Below are 27412 nucleotides of genomic sequence, written 5' to 3' on the forward strand. Positions count from 1 at the left end.
ATTTACCATCTACCAAGCGTCGCTTTTGTCTTGCAACAGCTGCCTTTTATTTTTCATTGTTTGTAAGACTCTACCTGTTTTCCTTGAGAAACAAATGACTAAAGAAAACAATGTATTTTGAATTGGGTCCACATAATACATCTACTGATATGAACAGGGATTCAGAATGAATGTAATTTTAATCAACAGAAAACAACTGATATTATCACAGTGTGGAAAATACTTCAAATAAACATTTGTAAAATTGTTGTAAAATGAATCTTAACATTTAACTTTTTGCTACAAACGTCCTTACCTCTCCATTAATGAAGCATACTTCTGCTAGAATTCTTAATAAATCTCGTTCATAAGCAGATGAGCTGTTAAGGACAGGTGATGTTCTTAGTTGTGTACCTCCACCTTGACTTCCATCTGGAACATTCACAAAAGTATTTATTTTAAGCAGAGAGGTTAATCAGTACTAGAATAAATATTTGTTACGCCATCCGATCTCACATTTAAGATTTTATTTTTTAATCAGGTTACAGCAGTAATTGTAAAATATATCTATATAATACATTTTAAATATTTTATCAACTGAATGAAAAAAACAACAACAAAATTAAGTGCACACTTACCTTCTACTTTATGTTTATATTCCAAGATATTTACAATTAAATAGCAAGTATAACATTATATGAGAGGTGAACAAATGTATTAACACTGCAATAGTAAAGCAATTTTATTATCAGAAGAGGTAGATTGCTGACCTGACAGAAGTAATGCTACATACAGAGTGTTCATCCGTAACGCACACAAATCTGACAATCATATCAGAAAACATGTAATCCTGAGAGCTAACTTAGCAGTTTGATAATGAAAATCGTGCAATACTACCATGCTGAAGAACAACAGAAATGTTTCCGTTGCCAGAAGACGGAAAAGGCAGTACCTGCTGCAGACTATAGAAACCTGATCCGAGTTTAAAAGGAGACAGCAAACAGAGGAATCGCTCATGGAATAAGAGAAAAGAGCGACCATAGTGTAGTCAAGTAACAGGTTAAGAACCCTCAGCTCATGCTATTTAAGAAACACATGCTAAACTAGTAATGAATACACCACTGCATTCTCAGCAATGCCTAACTAGTAATGAATACACCACTGCATTCTCAGCAATGCCTAACTAGTAATGAATACACCACTGCATTCTCAGCAATGCCTAACTAGTAATGATTACACCACTGCATTCTCAGCAATGCCTAACTAGTAATGATTACACCACTGCATTCTCAGCAATGCCTAACTAGTAATGATTACACCACTGCATTCTCAGCAATGCCTAACTAGTAATGAATACACCACTGCATTCTCAGCAATGCCTAACTAGTAATGAATACACCACTGCATTCTCAGCAATGCCTAACTAGTAATGATTACACCACTGCATTCTCAGCAATGCCTAACTAGTAATGATTACACCACTGCATTCTCAGCAATGCCTAACTAGTAATGAATACACCACTGCATTCTCAGCAATGCCTAACTAGTAATGATTACACCACTGCATTCTCAGCAATGCCTAACTAGTAATGAATACACCACTGCATTCTCAGCAATGCCTAACTAGTAGTGAATACACCACTGCATTCTCAGCAATGCCTAACTAGTAATGAATACACCACTGCATTCTCAGCAATGCCTAACTAGTAATGAATACACCACTGCATTCTCAGCAATGCTAAAAGTACAGTTTTGTACCTACCATAAATGTAGATGTTCGAAGATCCACATTGCTGCAGTCCTTACACTTGGGTAGTCCGCTGTCCTCGGTCGGCCCGAATATCAAAGTATAAGGCTGACGTCGGTCAGGGCGCATTTGACTGACATCAGGACGTCAGGGTACAAATGCGCATGACCGACGTCATATCCTCAGTCTTTTCTTGCCCCAGATGTCAGAAGACCCTAAAAATAAAGGTCAAAACCAAAAGACAGCAAACAACCAACCAACCACCCTTGCACTAACTATGTACAATATATACAATATACACAATATGTACAACCCAACCCACACAACCACCTCTAACTACAGAGGGAAGGAGGGAGGTAAATTGGACTGCAGCAATGTGGATCTTGAACATCTACATTTATGGTAGGTACAAAACTGTACTATGTTCTTCATCTCACATTGCTGCAGTCCTTACACTTGGGTAGAATCCCAAAGCAGAGGTAAGGGAGGATGGCTAACTACAAGGAAGCAGGAGCTGCCAAAATGCCCTGCAAAACAGCAGTGGCAAAACCAGCCCTGGACTTAGAGTAAAGTGGCAGGTGATAATGCCTAGAGAAAGTATGCACAGAACTCCAAGTAGCTGCCTCCAAAATATCCTTGGTTGCCACTCCCCTCCAAAAAGCTGTTGAAGTGGCAGTAGCTCTAGTGGAATGAGGCCTAATCCCAGCTGGAATCTCCTTGCCATGATGGGAATAACAGAAAGCAATGCAAAACCCAATCCACTTAGAAATAGTTTGTTTTGACACAGGCTTGCCCTGAGAACTCAAAGCAAAAGAAACAAACAACTGCTGAGACTGCCTGAACCCTTTAGTTCTGTCCAAATAATAACGCAACTGCCTGTGAACATCTAAAGTGTGCAAAATCTTTTCCCCTTTATTTTGGGGATTTGCATAAAAAGTAGGCAAATGAATAGTTTGGTTTAAAGCCACACTAGAAACCACCTTAGGCATAAAGGAAGGATTAGTACGTAATGATACCCTATCCTTATGGAAAATCAAGAAAGGCTCCACCGCCATAAGGGCCTGTAATTCAGAAACCCTTCTTGCAGAGGTAATGGCCAACAAAAAAGCAGTCTTCCATGATAAATATTTCAACTCAGCAGTAGCTGCAGGCTCAAAAGGTTGTAGAGTGAGTTTCTCCAACACAAAATTGAGATCCCAAGCAGGAGCAGGAGCTTTTCGTGGGGGTCTTATATTCTTTGCCCCTCTAAGAAATTGCTTGAACAAAGGATGAGAAAACAATGGTGGGTCACAATCATAGTGAGCCGAAATTGCTGCAGCATGAACCTTAATAGAAGAGAAAGACAAACCTTTGTCCAGTAACTCAGTAAGATATTGAAGAGCCACACTCAAATTAGGCCCAGAAACATCAAAATCTTTTGCTGCACTCCAAAATAAAAATCTCTTCCATTTATCCGCGTACACTTTCCTTGTACTAGGCCTCCTAGCTTCCAAAATAACATTCAAAACTTGCTGAGGAAGTGGAGGCCCACTATGGTTCAAAACAGAATATGCCAGGCTGTTAGGTGCAGAGAGTGAAGCTTGACATTGAGCAAATGGCTGTCCTCCTGTGACAACAGGTGTGGAATCGAAGGCAAAGGCCATGGAGGCTTCCATACTAGACTTCTCAGTAATGGGTACCAGTGCTGTCGAGGCCAATCTGGAGCTATTAAAATCATCCTTGGCTTGTCCTGTCTGACCTTTAGAAGTACCTTCGGAGGAGAGGTAGAGGTGGAAAGGCATACACATGAAGATTGCTCCAATTGAAAGAAAGAGCATCCACTCTCCAAGCTGTGGGATGAAACCTTTTGTGCAAAACTTTGGCAGCTGATGGTTTAGTGGAGAAGCAAACAGATCTATGTCTGGAGTTCCCCATGACACTGTCAATTTCTGAAATACATGAGGATCCAATTTCCACTCGTGGGGATCCATAATTCGTCTGCTCAACACATCTGCTAAGGAGTTCTGTGCCCCTGGCAGAAACCTTGCCTGAAGATTGAGCTGTAAACTGAGAGCAGTCTCCCACAAAATCATTGCTTGCCTGCATAGAGGATAAGAATCGTTCCCCTTGCTTGTTGATGTACCACATGACAGTTGTGTTGTCTGTTAGAATCAACACCTGTCCTGGAAGAAGGAATTCCTTGAAAGCTATTAATGCAAACTGGACTGCTAACATCTCCTTCATGTTGATATGTAGATGTTGTAGTCTGACAGGCCACTTGTTTTGTATCCACTTTCCATTTAGATGAGCTCCCCAAGCTTTGTCTGAGGCATCTGTCGTTAAAATCAGACTCGCCTCTGGCCGGGTCACAGAGAGTCCCTTGTTCAGGTGACATTCCTGAGCCCACCACAAAAATTCCTTCTGAATGCAAGGTATTATTTGAATGACAGTGTCCAGATCCTGGCAGTGCTGTGTCCATACATTTTTGAGATACCATTGTAGCTTCCTCATATGCAGTTTGGCATTGGAAAGCACCAGAATACAAGATGCCATGAACCCTAAGGCTTGAAGGACTGTCCTTGCAGTCAGCCCGGACTGATGAGATAGTTGATGGAAGTAAAGGGATAGACTTTTGTTTGTCCGGGGTTAAAAAGGCCATCTGGGATGCTGTATTCAGTCTCACACCCAGAAAGCACATGTCTTGAGAGGGTACTAGACTGGACTTTATTTCGTTCACAGAATACCCTAGGCATCTTAGCACTGCTATCACATATTCCAAATGATGAAGAAGCTCTTCCCTTCCTTGAGCCAGAATTAGGCAGTCGTCCAAATAAGGATAGATCTGTATTCCTTTTAGTCTGAAGAAAGCTATCACTGGAGCCAGAACTTTCGTGAACACTCTGGGCGCAGTAGATAAGCCAAAGGGCAATGCAGAGAACTGATAGTGAGAAGTCCCAGCTCGAAAACGCAGATACTTTCTGCAACTTAGTCTGATAGGAACATGAAGGTAAGCCTCCTTGAGATCCAAAGTTACCATCCAATGATCTTTGCCCAGCAGAGGTAAAAGCTGCTGCAACGTCAACATTTTGAACTTGGGAATGTCCAGATAAGTGTTGAGGATAGATAAATCCAAAATTGGCCTCCACGTGTTCCCCTTCTTTGGTACTAGGAACAGGCGAGAATAAAATCCTAGGCCCACTTCTGGCAGAGGGACCGGCTGTATGGCCCCTAGTTGGAGCAACAGAGAAACCTGTTTGTGAGCCTCTATTCTTTGTTGAGGAGGAACGTCTGGCATGCCTTTGAAAGGAGGCAAGGTATGGAAATAAAACCTGTAGCCGTGGTGTATGATATTCAATACCCATCTGTCCTGGGTAATTAAACTCCAATTTTCTTTGAAAAGTGCCAACCTTCCTCCCAAAGGTGCTGCCAGACGAGCAGGCTCTGGCAGCTGAAAAGGTAGGTCATTGGGTCTGCTTACGAAAGGACTGACCCCTGCCCTCACCTGAAGCCTGTGCAGGAGAACTCCCTGTTCTAGGCCTGAAAGAGCCCTGAGCTCTGCCCTTACCACGTCTAGATCTACCCCTAGACTGGGAATCATAAGAAGGATACGTCCACCCTTTAGTAGGCCAATTTCTACTAAACTTTGGAGGCTGGACCTGCAAAAAATCTTTAACAGTCTGCATAGACTTAGCCTTGTCTTCCATTTTCTTTAAAACTGTCTCAACAGGAGGACCAAACAACACGTCAGATTGTAAAGGAGCATCTAAAATCCTTGTTTTAACATGTTCAGACAAATTCTGATCCCTCAGCCAGGCGTGCCTGCGAAGAACTGACCCAGTGGCAGCCACCCTAGACGAGGCCTGTACAGCATCAAAACCACATTGCAAAGAATGCTTACCCACCTGTTCAGAAACATGCACTAAATCTTGCAACTCTTTACAATCAATACCTACCGCCAGAGCATCAACTTTAGACTTCAATTGTGAAAGGAGATAGTTTTGGTATTTCAACATGTGAAACTGGCAATTCAGAGCCCTCATAGCAAGAGTGGAAGAAGTATAGACTTTCTTTCCCCATCTATCCAAGGCCCTAGCCTCCTTGTCTGCAGGAACCGGATTTTTAACAACAGAAGCCTTAACACCTTTAGGCCCCTGGCTAACAGTTTCTGGATCTGCCCTAGGACTCTTAAAAAGATACTTATGAGCTTCAGGCACCCTGTAATACCTATCCGGCTTAACAGGAGCAGGAGGCAAAGAATCAGGATTAAGAGAAGCCTCTGTAAAAACATCTTCCACTACATCCAAAACAGGAGGTATAGCCAAAGGCCTATGCTGGGGTAAAAATAAAAATTCCCGAAGCCTTTTCCTGGAATCAGAGAAGTCCTGACCTTCCCACTTAAAATGCTCCCTCATGGAATGAAGAGTTTCTGAAAAAGAAAAATCCTCAGGAGGAGTAGCAGAAGGAGTAGAATCATCCACATCAGAATCAGAATAAGGAGAGTACTCCTGCAAGTCTTCAGCCGAAGACTCTGAAACATCTGAAGCCTGCTCAAAACCCCCTATCTCAGGCTCCACCCTAGGTCTCTTATCAGGAGGGGGCATAGAACCCCTAATCAAAGTAATCAAATCTTCTGCCATTTTAAGCATATGCTTCTTGGGCACAGTACCTGAAGAGCTAGGGGTAACACCAACTGAAGCTAAACCTGGCCTGCCCCTGGGAGAAGCCTTTGAAAGAGAAGGAGAGGGCCTAGCCACCTTAGGAAGGGAGGGGAGTATAGTAACCTGAGAAGCCCCCTCAGCCTGACTTGTCTCCTGAGAGGCCACATCTTGCAATAATAAGGTCTCACCCTGGGAACACAAAGAAACCTCCGGTGGAGCCACCGGCTCCACCGACACCTCTAAAGAACCGGCGTCCGGTACAGGCGGTTCTTCTAGCCTAGGTTTAACTGCCTTGTCCTTGCGCTTCTTGAAGAAGCGGGCGTCGGAGCATCCAACGGCATTTTATAGTTGCACCGCTTCCCAAAGACTAACCTTGCACAATCCAACCTTCTCTTTATAGTGCGTTTATTAAATCTAGCACAAGAGCGACAGCCAACAACGTCGTGCTCAGGCCCTAAGCAAGGAATACACAAAGTATGATAATCTCTATGCGGTATCTGTTTCCCACAAGAAATGCAATTATTGACTTTCTGACATCCGGTAAATGACTGAGGCAAGAAAAAACTAAAATATTCCCCAACGGGGTACTTAGCCAACTTTGAACTCGGTCTGAAACTTCTAAATCGAACAATCTCAGAACGCCAAACGGCACTTGCAATGCTGCTTCTGCATCGGACCATGCGGCAAAAAAGACTGAGGATATGACGTCGGTCATGCGCATTTGTACCCTGACGTCCTGATGTCAGTCAAATGCGCCCTGACCGACGTCAGCCTTATACTTTGATATTCGGGCCGACCGAGGACAGCGGACTACCCAAGTGTAAGGACTGCAGCAATGTGAGATGAAGAACATCTAGTAATGAACATACCACTGCATGCTCAGCAATGCTAAACTAGTAATGAATACACCACTGCATTCTCAGCAATGCTAAACTAGTAATGATTACACCACTGTATTCTCAGCAATGCCTAACTAGTAATGAATACACCACTGCATTCTCAGCAATGCTAAACTAGTAATGAATACACCGCTGTATTCTCAGCAATGCCTAACTAGTAAGGAATACACCGCTGTATTCTCAGCAATGCTAAACTAGTAATGAATACACCACTGTATTCTCAGCAATGCCTAACTAGTAATGAATATACCACTGCATTCTCAGCAATGCTAAACTAGTAATGAATATACCACTGCATTCTCAGCAATGCTAAACTAGTAATGAATACACCACTGCATTCTCAGCAATGCTAAACTAGTAATGAATACACCACTGCATTCTCAGCAATGCCTAACTAGTAATGAATATACCACTGCATTCTCAGCAATGCTAAACTAGTAATGAATATACCACTGCATTCTCAGCAATACCTAACTAGTAATGGATACATCACTGCATTCTCAGCAATGCCTAACTAGTAATGAATACACCACTGCATTCTCAGCAATGCCTAACTAGTAATGAATATACCACTGCATTCTCAGCAATGCCTAACTAGTAATGAATATACCACTGCATTCTCAGCAATGCTAAACTAGTAATGAATATACCACTGCATTCTCAGCAATGCTAAACTAGTAATGAATATACCACTGCATTCTCAGCAATGCTAAACTAGTAATGAATATACCACTGCATTCTCAGCAATGCTAAACTAGTAATGAATACACCACTGCATTCTCAGCAATGCCTAACTAGTAATGAATATACCACTGCATTCTCAGCAATGCTAAACTAGTAATGAATACACCACTGTATTCTCAGCAATGCCTAACTAGTAATGAATATACCATTGCATTCTCAGCAATGCTAAACTAGTAATGAATACACCACTGTATTCTCAGCAATGCCTAACTAGTAATGAATATACCATTGCATTCTCAGCAATGCTAAACTAGTAATGAATACACCACTGTATTCTCAGCAATGCCTAACTAGTAATGAATATATCACTGCATTCTCAGCAATACGAAACTAATAATGAATACACCACTGCATTCTCAGCAATGCCTAACTGGTAATGAATATACCACTGCATTCTCAGCAATGCTAAACTAGTAATGAATATCCATCTTACCCAGTGAATAAAACTGAAAATGCATTAAGATCATGACAGAGACCAGTAGTGAAGGGGGAATTTCACAGACACAGTCTAAGCCTTAACCCTGTCCCTCAGACTGAGAATCAGAATCGGACAGAAAGGTAAAATTCTTTCATTTTTTTTTTAATATGGTAAAGATTCAGCACATAAAGACTGAAAGGCTTTAATAAACTTCTAGCAAACCCCAGCCAATACTCCTTATCTGCTATAGCACAAGATAAATGCTTAATCTCATGTTCCTTTTTTCCTGGGAGACACCCCCCCCCAGAAAAACGTCTTGAAGCATAGTCAGATTCTAAGCAATGAAGCTCCTCAAAGCAGCTTAATGACACAGTCTAAGCCTTAATCCTGTCCCTCAGACTGGGAATCAGAATCTGACAGAAAGGTAAAATCCTTTAATTTTTTTAAATATGGAAAAGATTCAGCACATAACAGCTCTACTCTCATTCTTAGAAACTGTCAGTCAAGCCCGAGATTCTGGGACCTTAGTATCCACAGTGCATTCTGGGTACTTAGGATCCACAATGCTCCTAGATCTCTCTAAAGCATTCGATACTGTTTCCCATAAGCACCTTCTAAGTCACCTCTCAAACCTAAATCTCTCCCAAAACACACTTTCCTGGTTCTCAAGCTATTTGTCAGATAGATATCTGGCTGTGAAATGGAAAAAAGGCACCTCACCTTTCTTACCCACTCCTACCAGAGTACCACAGGGGTCCATCCTTGGACCACTGCTGTTTAATATCTTTATCAATAACTTTCACTCTGCTATTCCTAATGCCAAAGTCATCCAATATGCAAATGACTCTACACTTGTCTGCTCTGCCTCTAACCTCTCTGAACTCCTATCTAAAACTCAGACTGCCTTCTCAACTACTGAGATCTATATGTGCCAGTCGTCACCTTTCTCTCAATGGTAACAAATCTAAAATACTACTATTCACTCCCTCAAAATCTTTCTCTGTTGATAAAAATTCCTTCCAAGTCCTTAGCCCAAATAACTCTCCGATCAAAGTTGTTCCCTTTGCCAAACTACTCGGTGTAACTATAGACGAACACCTCAAGTTCGACATCCATATTCAGCAAAATATAAAGAAAATCCACCAAAAACTAGGTATGCTATACAGGAACAACCACTTCCTTTCTATTTCTACCAGGCATACTCTGGCCTCCTCTTACCTCCTTCCCTCCCTTCTGTATGGTGCCCCACTACTAACTAACCTATCCTCTTCCATCACTTCCAAACTTGAAAGCTGTTATAACAACATTTCTAAATTTGCCACCAAAGCCAAACATTCCATACATCACTGTGTTACCCTCCAATCCCTCAACTGGTCAGAATTCACAAATTACCTGGTCTTCCTCCAGCTCACTACAGCACATAGACTAATATTTAATCCAACCAAATGCCCAGCTCTAACCAACATCCTTCCCCCATGCACCCCAAACAGAACTCTCAAATCTGAACACCAGAACTTTATTACTATCCACAAATCTAAACGTCCTGCTGGACAACTTCTCATCTCCTTCTCCTTAGGTAAGAAATGGAACTCTGTCCCTTCCACACTAAGGATAATATCAAATACAAACAACTTCAAAACACAGCTTTACACCTACCTCTCCTCCAAATGGAAATGTAACTGCATTCTCCCTACCTAGAACTCTTTAATAAAAGCCCCTGGGAGGGTATCCTCCTGAGATCCTAAGCACCTTATAGCTGGCTATAACCTCCTATAGCTAATTCCCATACGATCTCTCACAGTCTGTAAATATTGTAAATAGCTTTTGACTTTAACTGTGTGAATTTGTTAAATTGTTAAAATGTATCTGCACAATATTTTTCCACTATGGGCAATATTGCTCACAGTTTGTATTATTTGATATGTATTTGTAGTTGTAACCTATTTTATTGGACTGCTGTCTTTACTGTAATCTGTTTCATGGAGCTTTTCTCCCCGGGCCTCCACGGAAAATGGGCTCTCTGGACCCAGTGGACTTCCCCGGTAATCAAACTGGAAATAAATAAAATAAATAAATAATGAATGAGCATCGTCCAAGCCCCTTCCCCATAGCTGACAAGACTGATTCGCCCTTACCTAACAGTTGCAGAAGACATGACTGCCTCATGTTTCTTAATGACTTCCTAAGCAGAAGCACAACAGGGACAAATAGAAAGTGATAAGCAATCTGAGGAGCAAAAGATGCCCCCACTGGAATCACCTATCAGCAGCTGAGGCGAAGGGATAGCTGGAGTCAAGACCAAAGCCCCACCACATAATGTTCCTCTTCTTGTCACTCTCTGAGGGAATGATTGAGTTACATCGACCAAAGCCCCACCACATAATGTTCCTCTTCTTGTCACTCTCTGAGGGAATGATTGAGTTACATCGACCAAAGCCCCACCACATAATGTTCCTCTTCTTGTCACTCTCTGAGGGAATGATTGAGTTACATCGACCAAAGCCCCACCACATAATGTTCCTCTTCTTGTCACTCTCTGAGGGAATGATTGAGTTACATCGACCAAAGCCCCACCACATAATGTTCCTTTACTTGTCACTCTCTGAGGGAATGATTGAGTTACATCGACCAAAGCCCCACCACATAATGTTCCTCTTCTTGTCACTCTCTGAGGGAATGATTGAGTTACATTGACCAAAATCCACTTCCTTGCCGCAATGACATCTGACAAGTAATTCACAGGGCCTTGAAAAGTCGGTCTTACCTCTTGAAAGAAAAGTTAAGTCCTGAGGTATTTTTTATTTTATTTATTTATTTTTTGTTGCAAGCATCAAACTCACTATATCCCCAGTCTTTAACAATACTTTTCTGTAAAAAGTAACACTTTCCCTCATAAAAAATGACAATTTATAAGGGAATCCCCACTGGTACCAAGAACTATATATCTACTGAAAAAATGTATCGGACAAGTGGATAGCAGATCCTTGAAAAGCTGGTCTTCTCTCCTGACAGAAAAATTAAGCTCTGAGGCAAAATGTTTTAATGACAACCAACAAACATACTAGCCTCATTCCCTAACAGAAAACTAACATTTCTTCACAAATATGATAAATAAGGAACCCCAACATGGGCTCAGGACCATCTGTCTACCAAAAAGATATGCAATAAGCTGGTAGCAAAGCTTAGGGTAGCTGGTGAAACAAGATGACAGGAAAAATAAGATACGAGGTAAATATTGTTAATGACAACCTCCAAAACCACAAGTCCTAATCTCTAGTTACAAGTTTCTTTAAACACCTTTATTAAATTATCACTTAAGACACGGGCAAGCATACATTAACAGAAAAGAAAACAAACCACTTCAGCATTTTCCAACTAAGTACAATATATATCACATATATTTTCTTTGCTACTATCATCAGCCCAACATTACAAAAAATACTGAAATCCTGCCTTCCCTTTAACCTAACTCCTCCTGAACATTACACTGCATGTAGAATTCCCACAGTTTCCATTTATTTCTATGCAATTCTCTCCTGAACATTACTCTGCATGTATAATTCCCACAGTTTCCATTTATTTCTATGTAATTCTCTCCTGAACATTACTCTGCATGTATAATTCCCACAGTTTCCATTTATTTTATGTAATTCTCTCCTGAACATTACTCTGCATGTATAATTCCCACAGTTTCCATTTATTTCTATGTAATTCTCTCCTGAACATTACTCTGCATGTATAATTCCCACAGTTTCCATTTATTTCTATGTAATTCTCTCCTGAACAGTACTCTGCATGTATAATTCCCACAGTTTCCATTTATTTCTATGTAATTCTCTCCTTCCTTTTTCTTTTTTTTTAACCTGGTTCAGAGAGACAGTCACAAGATCATATAAAAGAGTAGCCAACATGTAACTCAGGTAGACTTCCTCATAGTAAGGAAAATACACTGGGGTAGAATCCATGATTGCAACGTTATCCCCACTGAAACAGTCGGCTCACAGCATAAACCACTGGTTGCCACAATCAGCTGCATGCAGTGGTCAGAGAAGGATCTAAGGTCAACAGAGACCAGGCTGAAGACCTGGAAGTTGACTGGACAGAACGTACAATTCAAGGAATTACTCAGGGCTCTAGCACCCCAAGAAAAAGAGGAAATAGGTGGAGCTGAAGAAGAATGGTAGCGCCTCAAAACAGCATGTGTTGGGACTACAGAACAGATATGCCGCCAAGCCAGGTATGGAAATAAGGTACATAAGGAAAGCTGGTGGTGGGATGCAGAAGTCCAGGAAGTGATCAAAAGAAAGGAGGAGTGCAGGAAAAAATGGGCGAAAGAAAAGACTGACCAGGCTAGGAAGGAATACTGGTTGGCTAAGAAAGGAGTTGCAATAGCAAAGAATAAGGCCTCGGAGGCACTCTACCAGCTTCCGGAAAGTGACTCAGTAAGTGGTACAAAGAAACTATACCTGGTTGCAAGGCAAAGACAGAAAGATAAAGAAGATAGTCAGACACCCTTCATAAGGGATGCCAGCAACAACCTGCTTACCAATCCAGAGGACATCAAAGGCAGATGGAAGGAGTATTTCCAGCAGCTTCTGAATGAAGAAAACCCCACAGAAGCTGTAGTGTCTCATAATCAGCCTACAATGGGAGAAGAGGAGGAGCCCCCCCTAGGAGAAGTAAGAAAAGCACCAAGGAAAATGAAGTAGGGAAAGCATCAGGCTCAGATGAGGTCACAGCAGGTATGATAACGCATCAGGCTCAGATGAGGTCACAGCAGGTATGATAACGCATCAGGCTCAGATGAGGTCACAGCAGGTATGATAACGCATCAGGCTCAGATGAGGTCACAGCAGGTATGATAACGCATCCGGCTCAGATGAGTTCACAGCAGGTATGATAACGCATCAGGCTCAGATGAGGTCACAGCAGGTATGATAACGCATCAGGCTCAGATGAGGTCACAGCAGGTATGATGAAACATCAGGCTCAGATGAGGTCACAGCAGGTATGATAACGAATCAGGCTCAGATGAGGTCACAGCAGGTATGATAACGCATCAGGCTCAGATGAGGTCACAGCAGGTATGATAACGATGTTGGGTGAGATGGGGGTGAAATAGCTCCTGAGGTACTCGTAGCAGTGTGGAGAGACAGGTGCATCTCAGATGACTGGAGAATAAGCATCCTTATGCCAGTGTACAAGAACAAAGGGGACATCCACAACTGTGGGCAGCACAGAGGCATCAGGCTTCTATCACATCACACGAACGTTCTGGAGAGGGCGATTGATAAACGGATATGCAGAGTAGTAGAATGTAAGATGGGAGATGAGCAGTTCAGATCCAGAGCAGGATGCAGCACACCTGACACAATGTTTGTAGTGAGACAGACAGTTGAGAAGAAGCTAGATGAGGAGAGAGTCCAAATGGGCTGCCTAGACTTGGAGAAAGCATATGACAAGATCCCAAGAAACTTGATCTGGGCAGTACTGCAGTGGTTCTAAGTCCTAGAAACATTGGTAGAATTAGTGCTGGCTATGTACAAGGACCCAGTGACTCAAGTACAACAGTGTTCATCCTCACAGAGGGGTTTCCAGTGGGAGTGAGTGTACACCAGGGTTCAGCTCTGAGCCCACTGCTGTTCATACTAGTGTTGGACTACATTAGCAAACAGGTTGGAGGGGAGAGATCAACAAACTTACTGTATGCAGATGATGTGGCATTACAAGCAGACTCTGAGCAACAACTTCAGCAAAGGATAAGGGAATGGAATGCAAAACTGAAGGCATTTGAGATGAACCTAAGCACAGGTAAGACAGTGGTAATGGCAGTAAATTGGGGAAATCAGAAGAAGCTGAGAATGACAGGTAAATAGCTTCAAGTGTCTGGGAGGAGTGGTTGATGAGAAGGGAAGTCTGAATGAAGAGGTCAAAGCTAGAATCAGAGGGGCTACAGCCAAATGACAGAGTCTCAGGTGTAGTCTATGACAAAGAAAGCCAAAGAAGCTGAAATGTAAGGTGTACAAAACAGTGGTACAACTGGGTCTTTATTAGATAAACAAAGGCTTAAATGTTCGAATCTCTAAAGGTTGACCTTTAAAGAGCGAACAGTTAAGTGTTCGAATATCTTTAAAAATTAAAAGAAAATAAAAGTAAAACAAAAAAACTAAAGGGTGTAAGCAGGGGGGTAAGCCCCTCTGCACCCCCCACACCCCCGCTACTTAAATATGCCAACTCCAAGATCACGCTACAGTGTAGGGAATGGGAAATTTCCTGTTTCCACTCTGCCGTGCACTGAAGTGCGATCTCAGAGTTGGTATATTTAAGTAGAGTGAAGTGCAGGCTTGCTAAAACCCTTTCAGTTTACCTTTTTTTTTTCTTTGTTTTATTACATTTTTGAACACTTAAATGTTCGATCTCTAAAGGTCGACCTTTAGAGATTCGAACATTTAAGCGTTCGTCAATGTAATATAGACCCGGTGCAACCAGTACTACTGTTTCTCTATTATGTCATCCTTCTGCAGTTTCAGTTATGGAATGAGATAACGCTGCAAAGTCAGCCTCAAAATCCCCTTCTGGTGGTGAGTTTGTGGGATCACTGCCAGCCTCTATGTTGCCTTCTCAGGAGAAGCTTTGAAGTTAGATTGGAGGGTTCTGCCCTGGTCTCCCATCATTAGCTGTGGCGACAGGTGGCGGTCTTCCTGCAAAAGCAACTAAATGCCTTCCTCAAGAATATGAAATGACTTCTAATGCAACTCATGGAGTACTGCGATCAGCAGGCTCTACCCAGTTGTCTACCAGTGTAACAACTGTCCCATAATATCAGTTAAGCTTGGGTTTGTTGCCCTTTGGGCTGGCCTGGCATCCAAACATTTCTGGACATTACTCTCTCTCAGTCATGCTATTTTCATTCATTCTGTCTTATTCCCCTTCAGATATTCATTGTGTAACCTTTCCACAGCTACTCTAAAATTATACTCTCTCTCTGCAAAAAAAAAAAAAAACAAAGCACTTTCTTCCTCACCATTCATAGCTTATGGTTACCCTTGTGTGTTTCCCTCTTCTAGCTATTCTCCCTATCCTATCTATCCCACACTTCCTCCTCATTTATATGATGAACAGGGTGGGCACTCTGATTTGCACACTGACAGTTGTCTACCTGGCCTTACTGAAATACCTGACCATGTGATGCAACTATATGGTGCTACATTTTGTGTGTGCATGCTTAATGATACGAATGCACTAACTATACTGTATTGTGACGCTTATCACTAATGATTTGACTGCACCATACTTCACTGTGACGCTCATAACTAATGAGGTGACTGCACCATACTTCACTGTGACACTTCACTAATGATTCGACTGCACTAACCATACTTCACTGTGATGCTAATCACTATGGATTCGACTGCACTAGCCATACTTCACTGTGATGCTTGTCACTAATGATTCAACTGCACTAACCATACTTCACTATGATGCTCATCACTAATGATTCAACTGCACTAGCCATACTTCACTGTGATGCTCATCACTAATGATTCGACTGCACTAACCATACTTCACTGTGATGCTCATCACTAATGATTCAACTGCACTAGCCATACTTCACTGTGATGCTCATCACTAATGATTCGACTGCACTAACCATACTTCACTGTGATGCTCATCACTAATGATTCAACTGCACTAACCATACTTCACTGTGATGCTCATCACTAATGATTCAACTGCACTAGCCATACTTCACTGTGATGCTCATCACTAATGATTCGACTGCACTAACCATACTTCACTGTGATGCTCATCACTAATGATTCAACTGCACTAGCCATACTTCACTGTGATGCTCATCACTAATGATTCGACTGCACTAACCATACTTCACTGTGATGCTCATCACTAATGATTCAACTGCACTAACCATACTTCACTGTGATGCTCATCACTAATGATTCAACTGCACTAGCCATACTTCACTGTGATGCTCATCACTAATGATTCGACTGCACTAACCATACTTCACTGTGATGCTCATCACTAATGATTCAACTGCACTAACCATACTTCACTGTGATGCTCATCACTAATGATTCGACTGCACTAGCCATACTTCACTGTGATGCTCGTCACTAATGATTCAACTGCATTATTCGTACTTCACTGTGATGCTAGTCACTAATAACTCGACTGCACTAACCATACTTCACTGTGATGCTCATCACTAATGATTCAACTGCACTAACCATACTTCACTGTGATGCTCATCACTAATGATTCGACTGCACTAGCCATACTTCACTGTGATGCTCGTCACTAATGATTCAACTGCATTAATCGTACTTCACTGTGATGCTAGTCACTAATAACTTGACTGCACTAGCCATACTTCACTGTGATGCTAGTCACTAATGATTCAATTGCATTAATTGTACTTCACTGTGATGCTCGTCACTAATAACTCGACTGCACTAACCATACTTCCCTGTGACGCTCATCACTGATTTGAATGCACTAACCATACTTCACAGTGATGTTCTTCACTAATGATTCGACTGCACCATCCATACTTCACTGTGATGCTTGTAACTAATGATTTAACTGCACTAACCATGCTTCACTGACGCTCATCACTAATGATTTGACTGTACTAACCATGCTTCACTGACGCTCATCACTAATGATTTGACAGCACTAACCATATGTCACTGTGATGCTTGTCACTAATGATTTGACTGCACTAACCATACTTCACTGTGATGCTCATCACTTCAGTTGTGTGTCTTACTTTAACGCTGCTGCAGCCTTAGAGCAGCCTAACATTACTTACTTCATTCTCTCATGATGAACTTCTTTGATGAGATTACTTACTATACCTTGCTTAATACACGCAGATTAGTTATACGACATTTCTTACAGCAACCTCCTTGAGAGACAGTGCGGCTCACCTGTGAGTCTTATCCCCAGTTTTCCCACTTCTACAGCTGCTTTACATAACATCATCTTTTACTCGTGACGTTTGGAGAATGGATGAATTCGTTATTATTTTCTATGAATATGTTACGTGCACCTTTCTCTTTAAACAGATTTTATATGTGTTTACATCATCTTTTACTAGTGACGTTTGGAGAACGGATGAATTAGTTATTATTTTCTATGAATGTCTTACATGCACCTTTCTTTTTAAACAGATTTTATATCTGTTTACATCATCTTTTACTCGTGACGTTTGGAGAACGGATTAATTTGTTATTATTTTCTATGAATGTGTTACGTGCACCTTTCTCTTTAAAAGAGATTTTATATGTGTTTACATCATCTTTTACTCGTGACGTTTGGAGAACGGATGAATTTGTTACTATTTTCTATGAATGTGTTACGTGCACCTTTCTCTTTAAACAGATTTTATATGTGTTTACATCATCTTTTACTCGTGACGTTTGGAGAACGGATGAATTTGTTACTATTTTCTATGAATGTGTTACGTGCACCTTTCTCTTTAAACAGATTTTATATGTGTTTACAACATCTTTTACTCGTGACGTTTGGAGAACGGATGAATTTGTTACTATTTTCTATGAATGTCTTACGTGCACCTTTCTCTTTAAACAGATTTTATATGTGTTTATATTTGCTGTAAACTAAAGGAATATACTGCAGTTAGGAAAAAGGCTAAGACTCAATATCTTTGAGAAAGTAACTCAATATACCAGCCTAAACAATTCGTCATAAAAAATGCGGTTGTCAGCAGCATTTACAGTAAAGATGAAAGGAAGAACAATTAACACTGATAAGATTGCCTTCGTCAGCAAGGAAAAGAATATAGGAGTAAGTGCTGACAAAGAAAGGAAAGGCTAATGCTGAAAATGGTGCATCTTACACGGAACAAGAGAAACCACATGGGGGTCCGAATGGACAGAAGGCAGCAAGTAAAGGAGAGTAGTAGTGCTGAAACTGAATTCATCCTTAAGTCTTGATAAGTACCTTCGCAAGGTGGACCCTGCTTTTCACAAAATCTCACCAAAACGACACTGATATATAGACTGTATTTATATAGCATATATCATGCACAAAAGTATGTTAAAAACAAAGAAAGCTGGGTGCACAAGACCCAGGATACAAAAGTGCCCAATCCTGGTAGACACACTGGTGCCAGGATTGGAAAAGATGACAGTGCAGAATCCTCAAAATACGGAAACATTCCTACAATGGGGCCCGGCCAGGTCCAGGGAGAGGATGACCCCCTGTTGTAGAAGGAAGTAGTAGTCCACAAAAACTGATCGGCCAAAGAAGAGTCATAAAGATGATAAAGTGAACCATTGAGTATAAGAAATAAATTATGTATTGTTACTGTTATGCAAAAAGCCCAGAATTTCCAGACACAAGATATACAAAATGATTAAGAGAAATTAGAGGAAAGAAAAATACTTCCACAGGAAAAACTGTCAGAAGCTTAAAAAAAACTTTGTATTTGTTAATACAACAGATTTGTGAAAAACAGTATATACATCAAGAAACTTTGAACTGTTTGGAAAAAGAAGTATCTGAGGAAGAGTGAAAAGATAAACAACAAAACCCAGAGATATTTGAAAAATATAAAAAAGAAATCTGGACCTGGGAAAGAGAGATTTGATGTGGTGTAATATTTATGCAAAGGAAAAAGCAAAACTAACCAATTCAAAAAGAGCAGCACCAAAGATATTTGAATAGAAATACAGGCAAAGGAATGCGGACATGGAAAACTTTACAATTCAAAAAATAAGAAGACAAAGAGAAAAAGTAGAAATTAGATTAATAATGGAGAAGTTAAAGAAATAGAAATTGAGGTTATGGAGTACAGTACCTACGAAGTGAAGGATTCAGTGTAGAAAATCTAATTCAGAAAGCACAACAGGACAGAGCAATGGATATCCAAATTAAGGGGAAACCAGTGGAACAGGAAGCAATTGGTCAGGTGCCATATGAACATATTTTGGAGCCTTCCACTGGAAACCAATATAAATGTTCACTTGAAGTCAGACAGTAAGGGAAGGAACAATAAACTGTGGAGGAAACTGATGCAGTCAATGTTGAGGAGTGATAGGCCAGTGAGTACCCATATGATAGAGCAACAGATGGCACAGGATGAAATTGAAGAGAATGTGTCACAGGAAGATGCTATAGAACTTTCTATAGAATGCCCACAGGAAACAGAAAACAAGCATGTGCCTTCAGTATGGAAGAAAATGAGCTAAGAGAAGAGTTGCTAGATTTAATAGATATATATATTAAGATGAATGAATGATATAAACTGTAGAAGGTCAATAAAACCCAGAAAGTCAGAAGTCTGATAAAACAAATGAACACAATAATTAGGACTGTCTATAGAGATCCATGCGATATAACAGAAGTAAACAGGATCATGGAAATATCAAATAAGGAAAACTATAAAGCAGTTAAGGCAAGAAGTACCACTGTTAGAAGACTATAGAAGAGGGAATAGATCAACAAAAATACTAAAAAATTTAGATGTGATAAAAGCAATGAACAATATCAGAACAGACCAGAATCTATCAAGCACTATCGCAAATAAACTAAAAATTTCAGCACAGGCAGGAAAACTCAGAAGATATGAAGATAAATATAAAGGAAAAGAACAAAATGAGCAATTTAATGACCCAAAAAAGTTTTAGAGAGAAGTGGGAAACAAGATAAAAGGAAATGAAAGATTGCCAAAAAAGAACACACAGATCCATTTTAGAGACGCATCTATGAAGATCCTGTGAAACATAATACAGATGCTAAATGTTCAGAATATGTGAAAGAAAGACTAAGAAGTTTAAATGTACAGGATATGAAATGGGATAAAGTAACAGCCAGAGAGGTTGAAACAAAGTTAAGAAAAGCCTCTAATTGGAAAACCCCAGGCCCAGATGCAGTACCTAACTTTTGGTTAAAAGTATTAACATCTTTGCACGAAGATTTATCCATGAGTAAGAACTATTTATATGCTCACCTCGAACAGACACCAACCTGGCTAACAACAGGAAAAACAATGCTCCTACTGAACCTGCAAGCTACCCTAAAAATTGACCAATAACTTGCCTTCCGACGATGTATAAACTATATACTGGAATTGATGCTGACAGAGTTTATAGTCATTTAGAAGAAAACTCAATTATGGCAGTAGAACAAAAGGGCAATAAAATAAAGTCATATGGAACAAAGCATCATTTGTTGTGAAATAAAGTCATAGTGGGGAACTGTAAAAAGGGGAAGAATCTAAAAATGGCATGGACTGATTACAAAAATGCATTTGATAGTATCCCACATCATGGATAAAAGAATGCTTAAAAATGTATAAGAAACACCCTACACTGATTGACCACATTACAGTGACCATGAAACAGTGGCAGACCACTTTGCAATTAAGACATGATAAAGGACAAATTATTATCCCATGGATAAAAATTCAAAGGGGGATATTCCAGGGTGATTCTCTGTCACCGTTGCTATTCTGCCTTGACCTTAACCCTTTAAGCTGTTTACTTAACAGCTTAGGCCATGGCTACAATTTGGCTCCTAGAAAACAACAAAGTGTAAAAGACTTCTCATCTTCTCTTTATCAATGATTTAAAATTGTACAGCTCATCAGATGAGGAACTGAAAGCACAACTGCAGTGTATTAAAACTTTTTCAGATGTGATAAGAATGTCATTTGGTCTTGATAAATGTGCAAAAGCAACCTTTAAAGCAGTAAAACTGCAGCACCAGGAAAAAAATTTATGTACTCACCATAACATTCCATGTGAGTTATTCATCTCGCCTTCATTCTCACTGATGGGGTCGGAGCCGACTCGGCCAGATGCTAAAGCTCGAGGTCTACAAATAGCTTGTGGCCTACTCTCTATCCCATGATGCAATAGTGCTTCCCTCAGATCTTGTTTGCCCAATCACATAGATAACTAAAGTACATATATATTGAAATAATACCATAGATAAGGATAAAGCATCACTAAGATTTGTCTGAACTTCCTGGCCCTCAACACTTTAAAGGTAGGGGGTTGGTGGGTGGGATGTAAGAATGAAGCCGAGATGAAAAACTCACATGGAACATTATGGTGAGTACATAACTTCTTTATGTGAAGTTGTTCTATCTCGTCTTCATTCTCACTGACAAGCACCATCTCCTTGGGTGGCTCATGGAAGTATATTCCTTAGAACCATAGAACCAAAGGAGGCCCTGTCCCTGGAGGTCCTATCCAATTTGTAATGAGTGTTAAAGGTATGAGGTGAGGACCATGTGGCTGCTGCACAAATGGTATCTATAGGTGGCCTTGCTAGAAAGGCTGAAGATGTGGAAACTGCCCTAGTTGAGTAAGCCTTAATTTTATGATTTAGTGGTGCTGCAGTAGCATTGTCGCCTCACAGCAAGACATTGTCGCGTTCGATTCTCAGCTAGACCGTCTTCTGTGTGGAGGCATGCATGAATGGGCATGCCTTCATTGAAGGTTGTGCATCAGGGCTGGTAACTCGGCACGTAAAAATCCACTACCAAACATTAGCGGACCGGAGTTCCGCTGTGGCGACCCCTAACCGGGATAAGTCGAAAGACACAACAACAAGTGCTATGTGCGTAGAGCTGTATGTGAAAGAAATACAATCCGACAACCATTTTGACAAAGTGTTTTTTCCTACCAGAGTACCCTTCTTTGAATCTGAAAAGGAGACAAAAAGTTGATCTGACTTTCTGAAGTCCTTAGTCCTGTCTAAACAGAATCGCAGTTGCCTATGGACATCAAGTTTGTGCAGCATGTGTTCCATTTTGTTTGTATATTTGGGAAAAAATACAGGTAATTCTAAAGTCTGGTTAAGATTTGTTTCAGAACAAACCTTAGGTAGGAAAGAAGGATTTGTTCTCAGCGTTACTCTGTCGTTATGAAAAATCAAGTATGGTGCTTTGATGGACAAGGCATGTAATTCCGAAATTCTTCGAGTAGAAGTAATTGCTACTAGGAAAATGGTTTTCCACGATAGGTATTTCAAATCACAGGATGATGCAGGTTCAAAGGGAGGTAAAATGATCCGTGACAGCACAAAATTCAGATTCCATGGAGCAGCTGGGGTTCTGATAGGTGGTCTCAAGTGAATAGTACCTTTAAGGAAGGCTTTAGAAAGTCTGTGTGACATGATGGAAGTCTGTTGATCACCAATATGTAAATTAGAAATTGCTGGCAATTGAAGCCTAAGGGTTGACACAGCCACTCCTTCATGAAACAGTTTAGTCAGAAACTTTAAAATGGAAGAAATCGAAACCATATATGGGTCAATATTATTATTTGACGCCCATATGGAAAATCTTTTCTACTTCCTAAGGTATAGTTTCCTGGTAGAAGCTTTATGAGAAGAGATTAGGATGTTCTGTGCTGCAGGTGATAAATTGTGGAACCTGGCTATTCGTGGAACTGGAGAAGCCAAGCTGTCAACTTTAGGGTATGAATTGCAGGATGAAGAGCTCCTGATGAATGCATCAGAAGATCTGGAACTGGGTCCAGAATAGTACAGTTGTGCACATTTACCATAAATGTAGATGTTCGAGTGTATTCACTGTTGCAGTCATCACATTTGGGTTATCTGCTTGCAGTAGCCCTCAGTCGGCCTGATTATCAAAGTCTTGGGTCCTGTGTCGGTTGCTGTCTCATCTTCCATGATGTCAGGCAGTCAGGGGTATAAAGCATGCCACCGATGCCATTACATCAGTTTTTCTTGCCCCAGATGTCAGGTGCCCCCATAATGGGAAGCAATTATATACAAGGTTACACCTCCAACAAAAAAGCAAATACACCAAAAAGCTTTAAGCATAGTAAACAAGAATAGAGGAATAGTCAATAGAAGTCAGGGGGCTGGAGGGAGGGTAACCAGGACTGCAACAGTGAATACACTCGAACATCTACATTTATGGTTAAGTGTATACAACTGTACTATGTTCTTCGTGTTTCACTGTTGCAGTCATCTCATTTAGGTAGATTCCTAAAGCTAAGGATGGGAGGAGGTAATCAGATAGCATTAGGACCAGCTATAAGGCCCTGCATGACTACAGTGGCAAAACCAGCTGTAGATTTAGAAAAAATTGGAAAGCAATAATGCTTGGTGAAGGTATGTACAGAACTCCAGGTAGCAGCTTCTAGGATATCCCTGGTAGGGACACCTTTGAGAAAGGCTGTAGAGGTAGATGCAGCCCTGGTTGAATGTGGTCTAATCTCCTGTGGGGTAGGTTTTCTATGGTTCTTATAGCAGAAATGAATGCAGTGGCATATCCACTTAGAAATGGTTTGCTTTGAAATGGCCTTCCCTCTCTGCCCCTGCAGCAAATGCAGCCAGCAGCTGTTCAGATTTCCTGAGAGGTTTAGTCCTGTCCAATTAAAATCTAATTTGCCTGTACACGTCCAATGAGTGCAGTATTCATCTCCCCTTGTTCTGTGGATTAGAAAAGAAGGTTGGCAAATGAATGGACTGATTAAGGGCCACACTGGATACCACCTTGGGTATGAAGGAGGGATTGGTGCTGAGGGACACCCTGTCCGCATGAAAGATGATGAAAGGCTCCACTGCCACGAGGGCCTGCAATTCAGACACTCTTCTTGCTGAAGTGATGGCTAGAAGGAATGCTGTTTTCCAAGAAAGGAATTTCAACTCTGCATTTGAAGCCGACTCAAAGGGAGGTACAGTAAGTTTTTCCAATACAAAGTTGAGGTCCCAGGCTGGAGTAGGGGCTCTCCTGGGTGGTCTTAGGTTTTTGGCCCCTCTGAGAAACTGCTTCAACAGTGGACGAGAGAAGAGGGTTGGTTCTGTATTGTAATGAGCTGAAATGGCTGAGGCATGAATTTTGATGGAGGAAAAGGAAAGGCCCTTCTGAAGCATCTCAGTCAAGTATTGAAGAATCTGAGGTAAACTGGGTGCTGCTGTACCCATTCCCTGAGTCTGGCTCCAGGAACAGAATATTTTCCATTTTTCAGCATAGGATTTTCTAGTACTAGGCATCCTTGCCTCCAGAATGACATCCATCACTTGTTTACTGAGGGATGGTAACAGAGAGATCAGGTAATTAGCCAGGCTGCCAGGTTCAAGGTTTGAAGCTGTGGGTGCAGAATCTGGCACTCCTGCTGGGACAGCAGAGTAGGGGTCTAAGGCAGGAGCCATGCTGTCAGCAGTGACACATTGCGCAAGAGGGGGTACACCAGTGTTGGCGTGGCCAGTCTGGTGCAATCAGTATTGTCCTTGGTCTGTCCTGTTTGATCTTTAGTAGTACCTTGGAGAGGCAGAGGGGAAAAGGCATAAACTGATAGGGTGAAGGACAGAGCATCCATTTTCCAAGCTTATTTGTGGGGAGTCCTTGTGCAGAATTTGTCCAATTGGTAGTTCTGGAGGGAGGCAAACAGGTTTATCTCTGGGCTACCCCATTTGTTTCCCAACATGTTGAATATCTTTGGTTCCAGTTTCCACTCGTGTGGGTCCATGAGATTTCTGCTTAGGTCATCTGCCAGTGTATTTAGCTTTCCTGGCAGGAATTGAGCCTGTAGGTGCACTTGGTAGCTCAAGGATGTGTTCCACATAGCCATGGTTAGTCTGCAGAGAGGGTATGAGTGGGTTCCTCCCTGCTTGTTTATGTACCACATAACAGTGGTGTTGTCCGTCTTTACCAATAATTTTCCTGGAAGAATGTGGTCCTTGAAGGCTGTCAGAGCATTCTGTACAGCTAACATTTCTTTTTGATTGATATGCAGTTGCATTTGTCTTGGGCTCCATTTGCCCTGAATGCACTTCCCTGCCAAGAGAGCCCCCCATGCATAGTCTGATGCATCTGTTGTTAGGGTTTGGGTGGCAGGGGGTAGAGTGAATGGCAGTCCTTTGTTTTGGTGGCAGGCCTCTGCCCACCAAAGGAACTCTATCTGTAGACAAGGTATGATAGGAATCACTGATTCTAGATCCTAAGAATGTTGACACCATAGGCTTTTAAATACCATTGTAGTTTCCTCATATGCAGTCTTGCATATGGAATTAATAGAATGCAGGAGGCCATGAACCCCAGGGCTTACAGTATTTTCCTTGCAGATAGCTGGGTCGTTGTGGTCAGTAGTTTGAAGTAGGCTGTCAAATGAACTTGTTTCTCTGGCATGAGGTAGGCCATCTGGGAAGTTGTATTCAAGCTTGCTCCCAGGAATACAATTTGCTGACAGTGTACAAGATGTGATTTCTTTTCATTTTGGTGTACCCCAGAGTAGTTAGCAGTTTCTTTACAAATGCCAGATGATTCAATAGTATGACCTGGCTTTCTGCCTGAATTAGACAATCGTCCAGGTATGGGTATATTTGAATATTTCTTTGCCTGCAAAAAGCAATGACTGGAGCTAGGCACTTTGTGAATACCCTGGGCGCAGTAGATAAGCCAAAGGGTAGTGCAGAGAACTGACAGTGCATGTAGCCTGCTTTGAAGCATAGGTATCTTCTGCAAGATTCCATTACTGGGATGTGCAGGTAGGCATCTTTGCCTACCACAGAAAGAAGCTGATGAAGAGTTAGCATCTTGAATTTTGGGATCACCAAAAATGTGTTTAGGATAGACAGGTCCAAGATTGGACACCAGAAGTTGTCTTTTCTGGGTACCAGAAAAAGTCTTGAGTAGAAACCTTGTCCCCATTCTTCTTCTGGGAAAGGATGAACAGCCCTGATGATTCAAAGAAAGAGGACTTACTTTTGAGCGTCTGCCCACTGATTTGGGGGTAGAGTTGGCCAACCGTTTGGGGTTGGCAAGGAGTGGAAAGGAATCTGCATCCCTGGGAAACTATATTTAAAACCCGTTTGTCCTGGGTAATGGGTTCCCAATTTTTTGCTTGCAGGGCAATCTTACCCCCCCTAAAGGAACAGTCAGTTGAGCAGGGCTTGGAAGGTTTAAAGTTAAGTCACTGAGACAGTTTACCATAGGAGGGAGTCTTACTACTTCCTGCTTTGGAAGTTGGATCCACCCACTGCTTAGTCCTGTGAGTCCCTTGGGACTGCAGCCTGGGTGTTCTGCTGTTTCTGCGTTTGGACTGAGAAGGCCTGGAAGAGGCAGGAAAGGACCAGTTCTTAGAGGGCCAATGCCTACTAAATCTGGGAGGCTGTATTTGCAGGAAACCTTTAACAGTTTGCATTGATTTAGCTTTTTCCTCCATCTTTTTAAGTACTTCTTCTGCTTTGTTGCCAAACAGGTGGTTTTGGTTTGAGGGAGCATCCAGCAATTTAGCCTTAACATGATCTGGCAAAGATTGCTCCTTAAGCCAAGCATGCCTTCTAAGTACAGACCCAGTGACAGCAGCCCTGCAAGATGCCTCTAATGAATCAAAATCACATTGCAAAGTATGTTTTCCAACTTGTTCAGCAGAATACATTAAATCCTGTAAATCTTTATTTTCAGCACAATCAGGAATCAGCATCATTTTCTGTTTAAGCAATCCAATAATATGCTGCTGATACTTTAACATATGAAACTGGCAGTCTAAGGCTCTAATGGCCAAGGTTGCAGAAGTGTATACCTTCTTACCCCATCTATCCAGCGCCCTGGAATCTCTATCAGAGGGGGTAGGATTTTTGGCAGTAGTAGCCTTAATGCCCTTGGGTCCCTGTGAAATGGTCTCAGGATCCGCAGTAGGATTTTTAAAAAAAGAACTCGTGAGAGTCAGGAACCATGCAATACCTATCAGGTTTTCTGGGAGCAGGAGGTAAAGAGTCAGGGGCCAGGCTAGATTCCGAGAAGGCATCATCAACAATGTCCAGTACAGGAGGTATAGCTAAATGCCTGTGCTGGGGCAGGAGTAAGAAATCCCCAAGCCTCTTTTTGGAGTCAGAGTAATCCTAGCTTTCCCAGCAAAAATGCTTCCTAAAAGTATGCAAGGTTTCACCAAAAGAGAAATTCTCTGGAGGGGAAGCAGAGGGAATGGAGTCCTCTGTATCAGAATCCTCATAGGTA

General features: G+C 41.4%; 1 protein-coding gene across 1 annotated transcript in view; it reads right to left on the reverse strand.

Moving 5' to 3' along the window:
- CFAP46 (cilia and flagella associated protein 46) overlaps window positions 1-27412 on the reverse strand; it is a 3596153-nt gene that overhangs the window by 2625007 nt on the left and 943734 nt on the right. Inside the window, exon 19 of the mRNA XM_044056880.1 lies at window positions 296-411. Within this exon, the coding sequence (XP_043912815.1) occupies window positions 296-411 (116 nt within the window). The remainder of the gene's footprint in view (window positions 1-295; window positions 412-27412) is intronic.

The sequence above is a fragment of the Protopterus annectens genome, chromosome 14.part0 (genome assembly GCF_019279795.1).
Source record: "Protopterus annectens isolate FY-2018-M chromosome 14.part0, PAN1.0, whole genome shotgun sequence".
Taxonomy (NCBI): Eukaryota; Metazoa; Chordata; order Ceratodontiformes; family Protopteridae; genus Protopterus; species Protopterus annectens.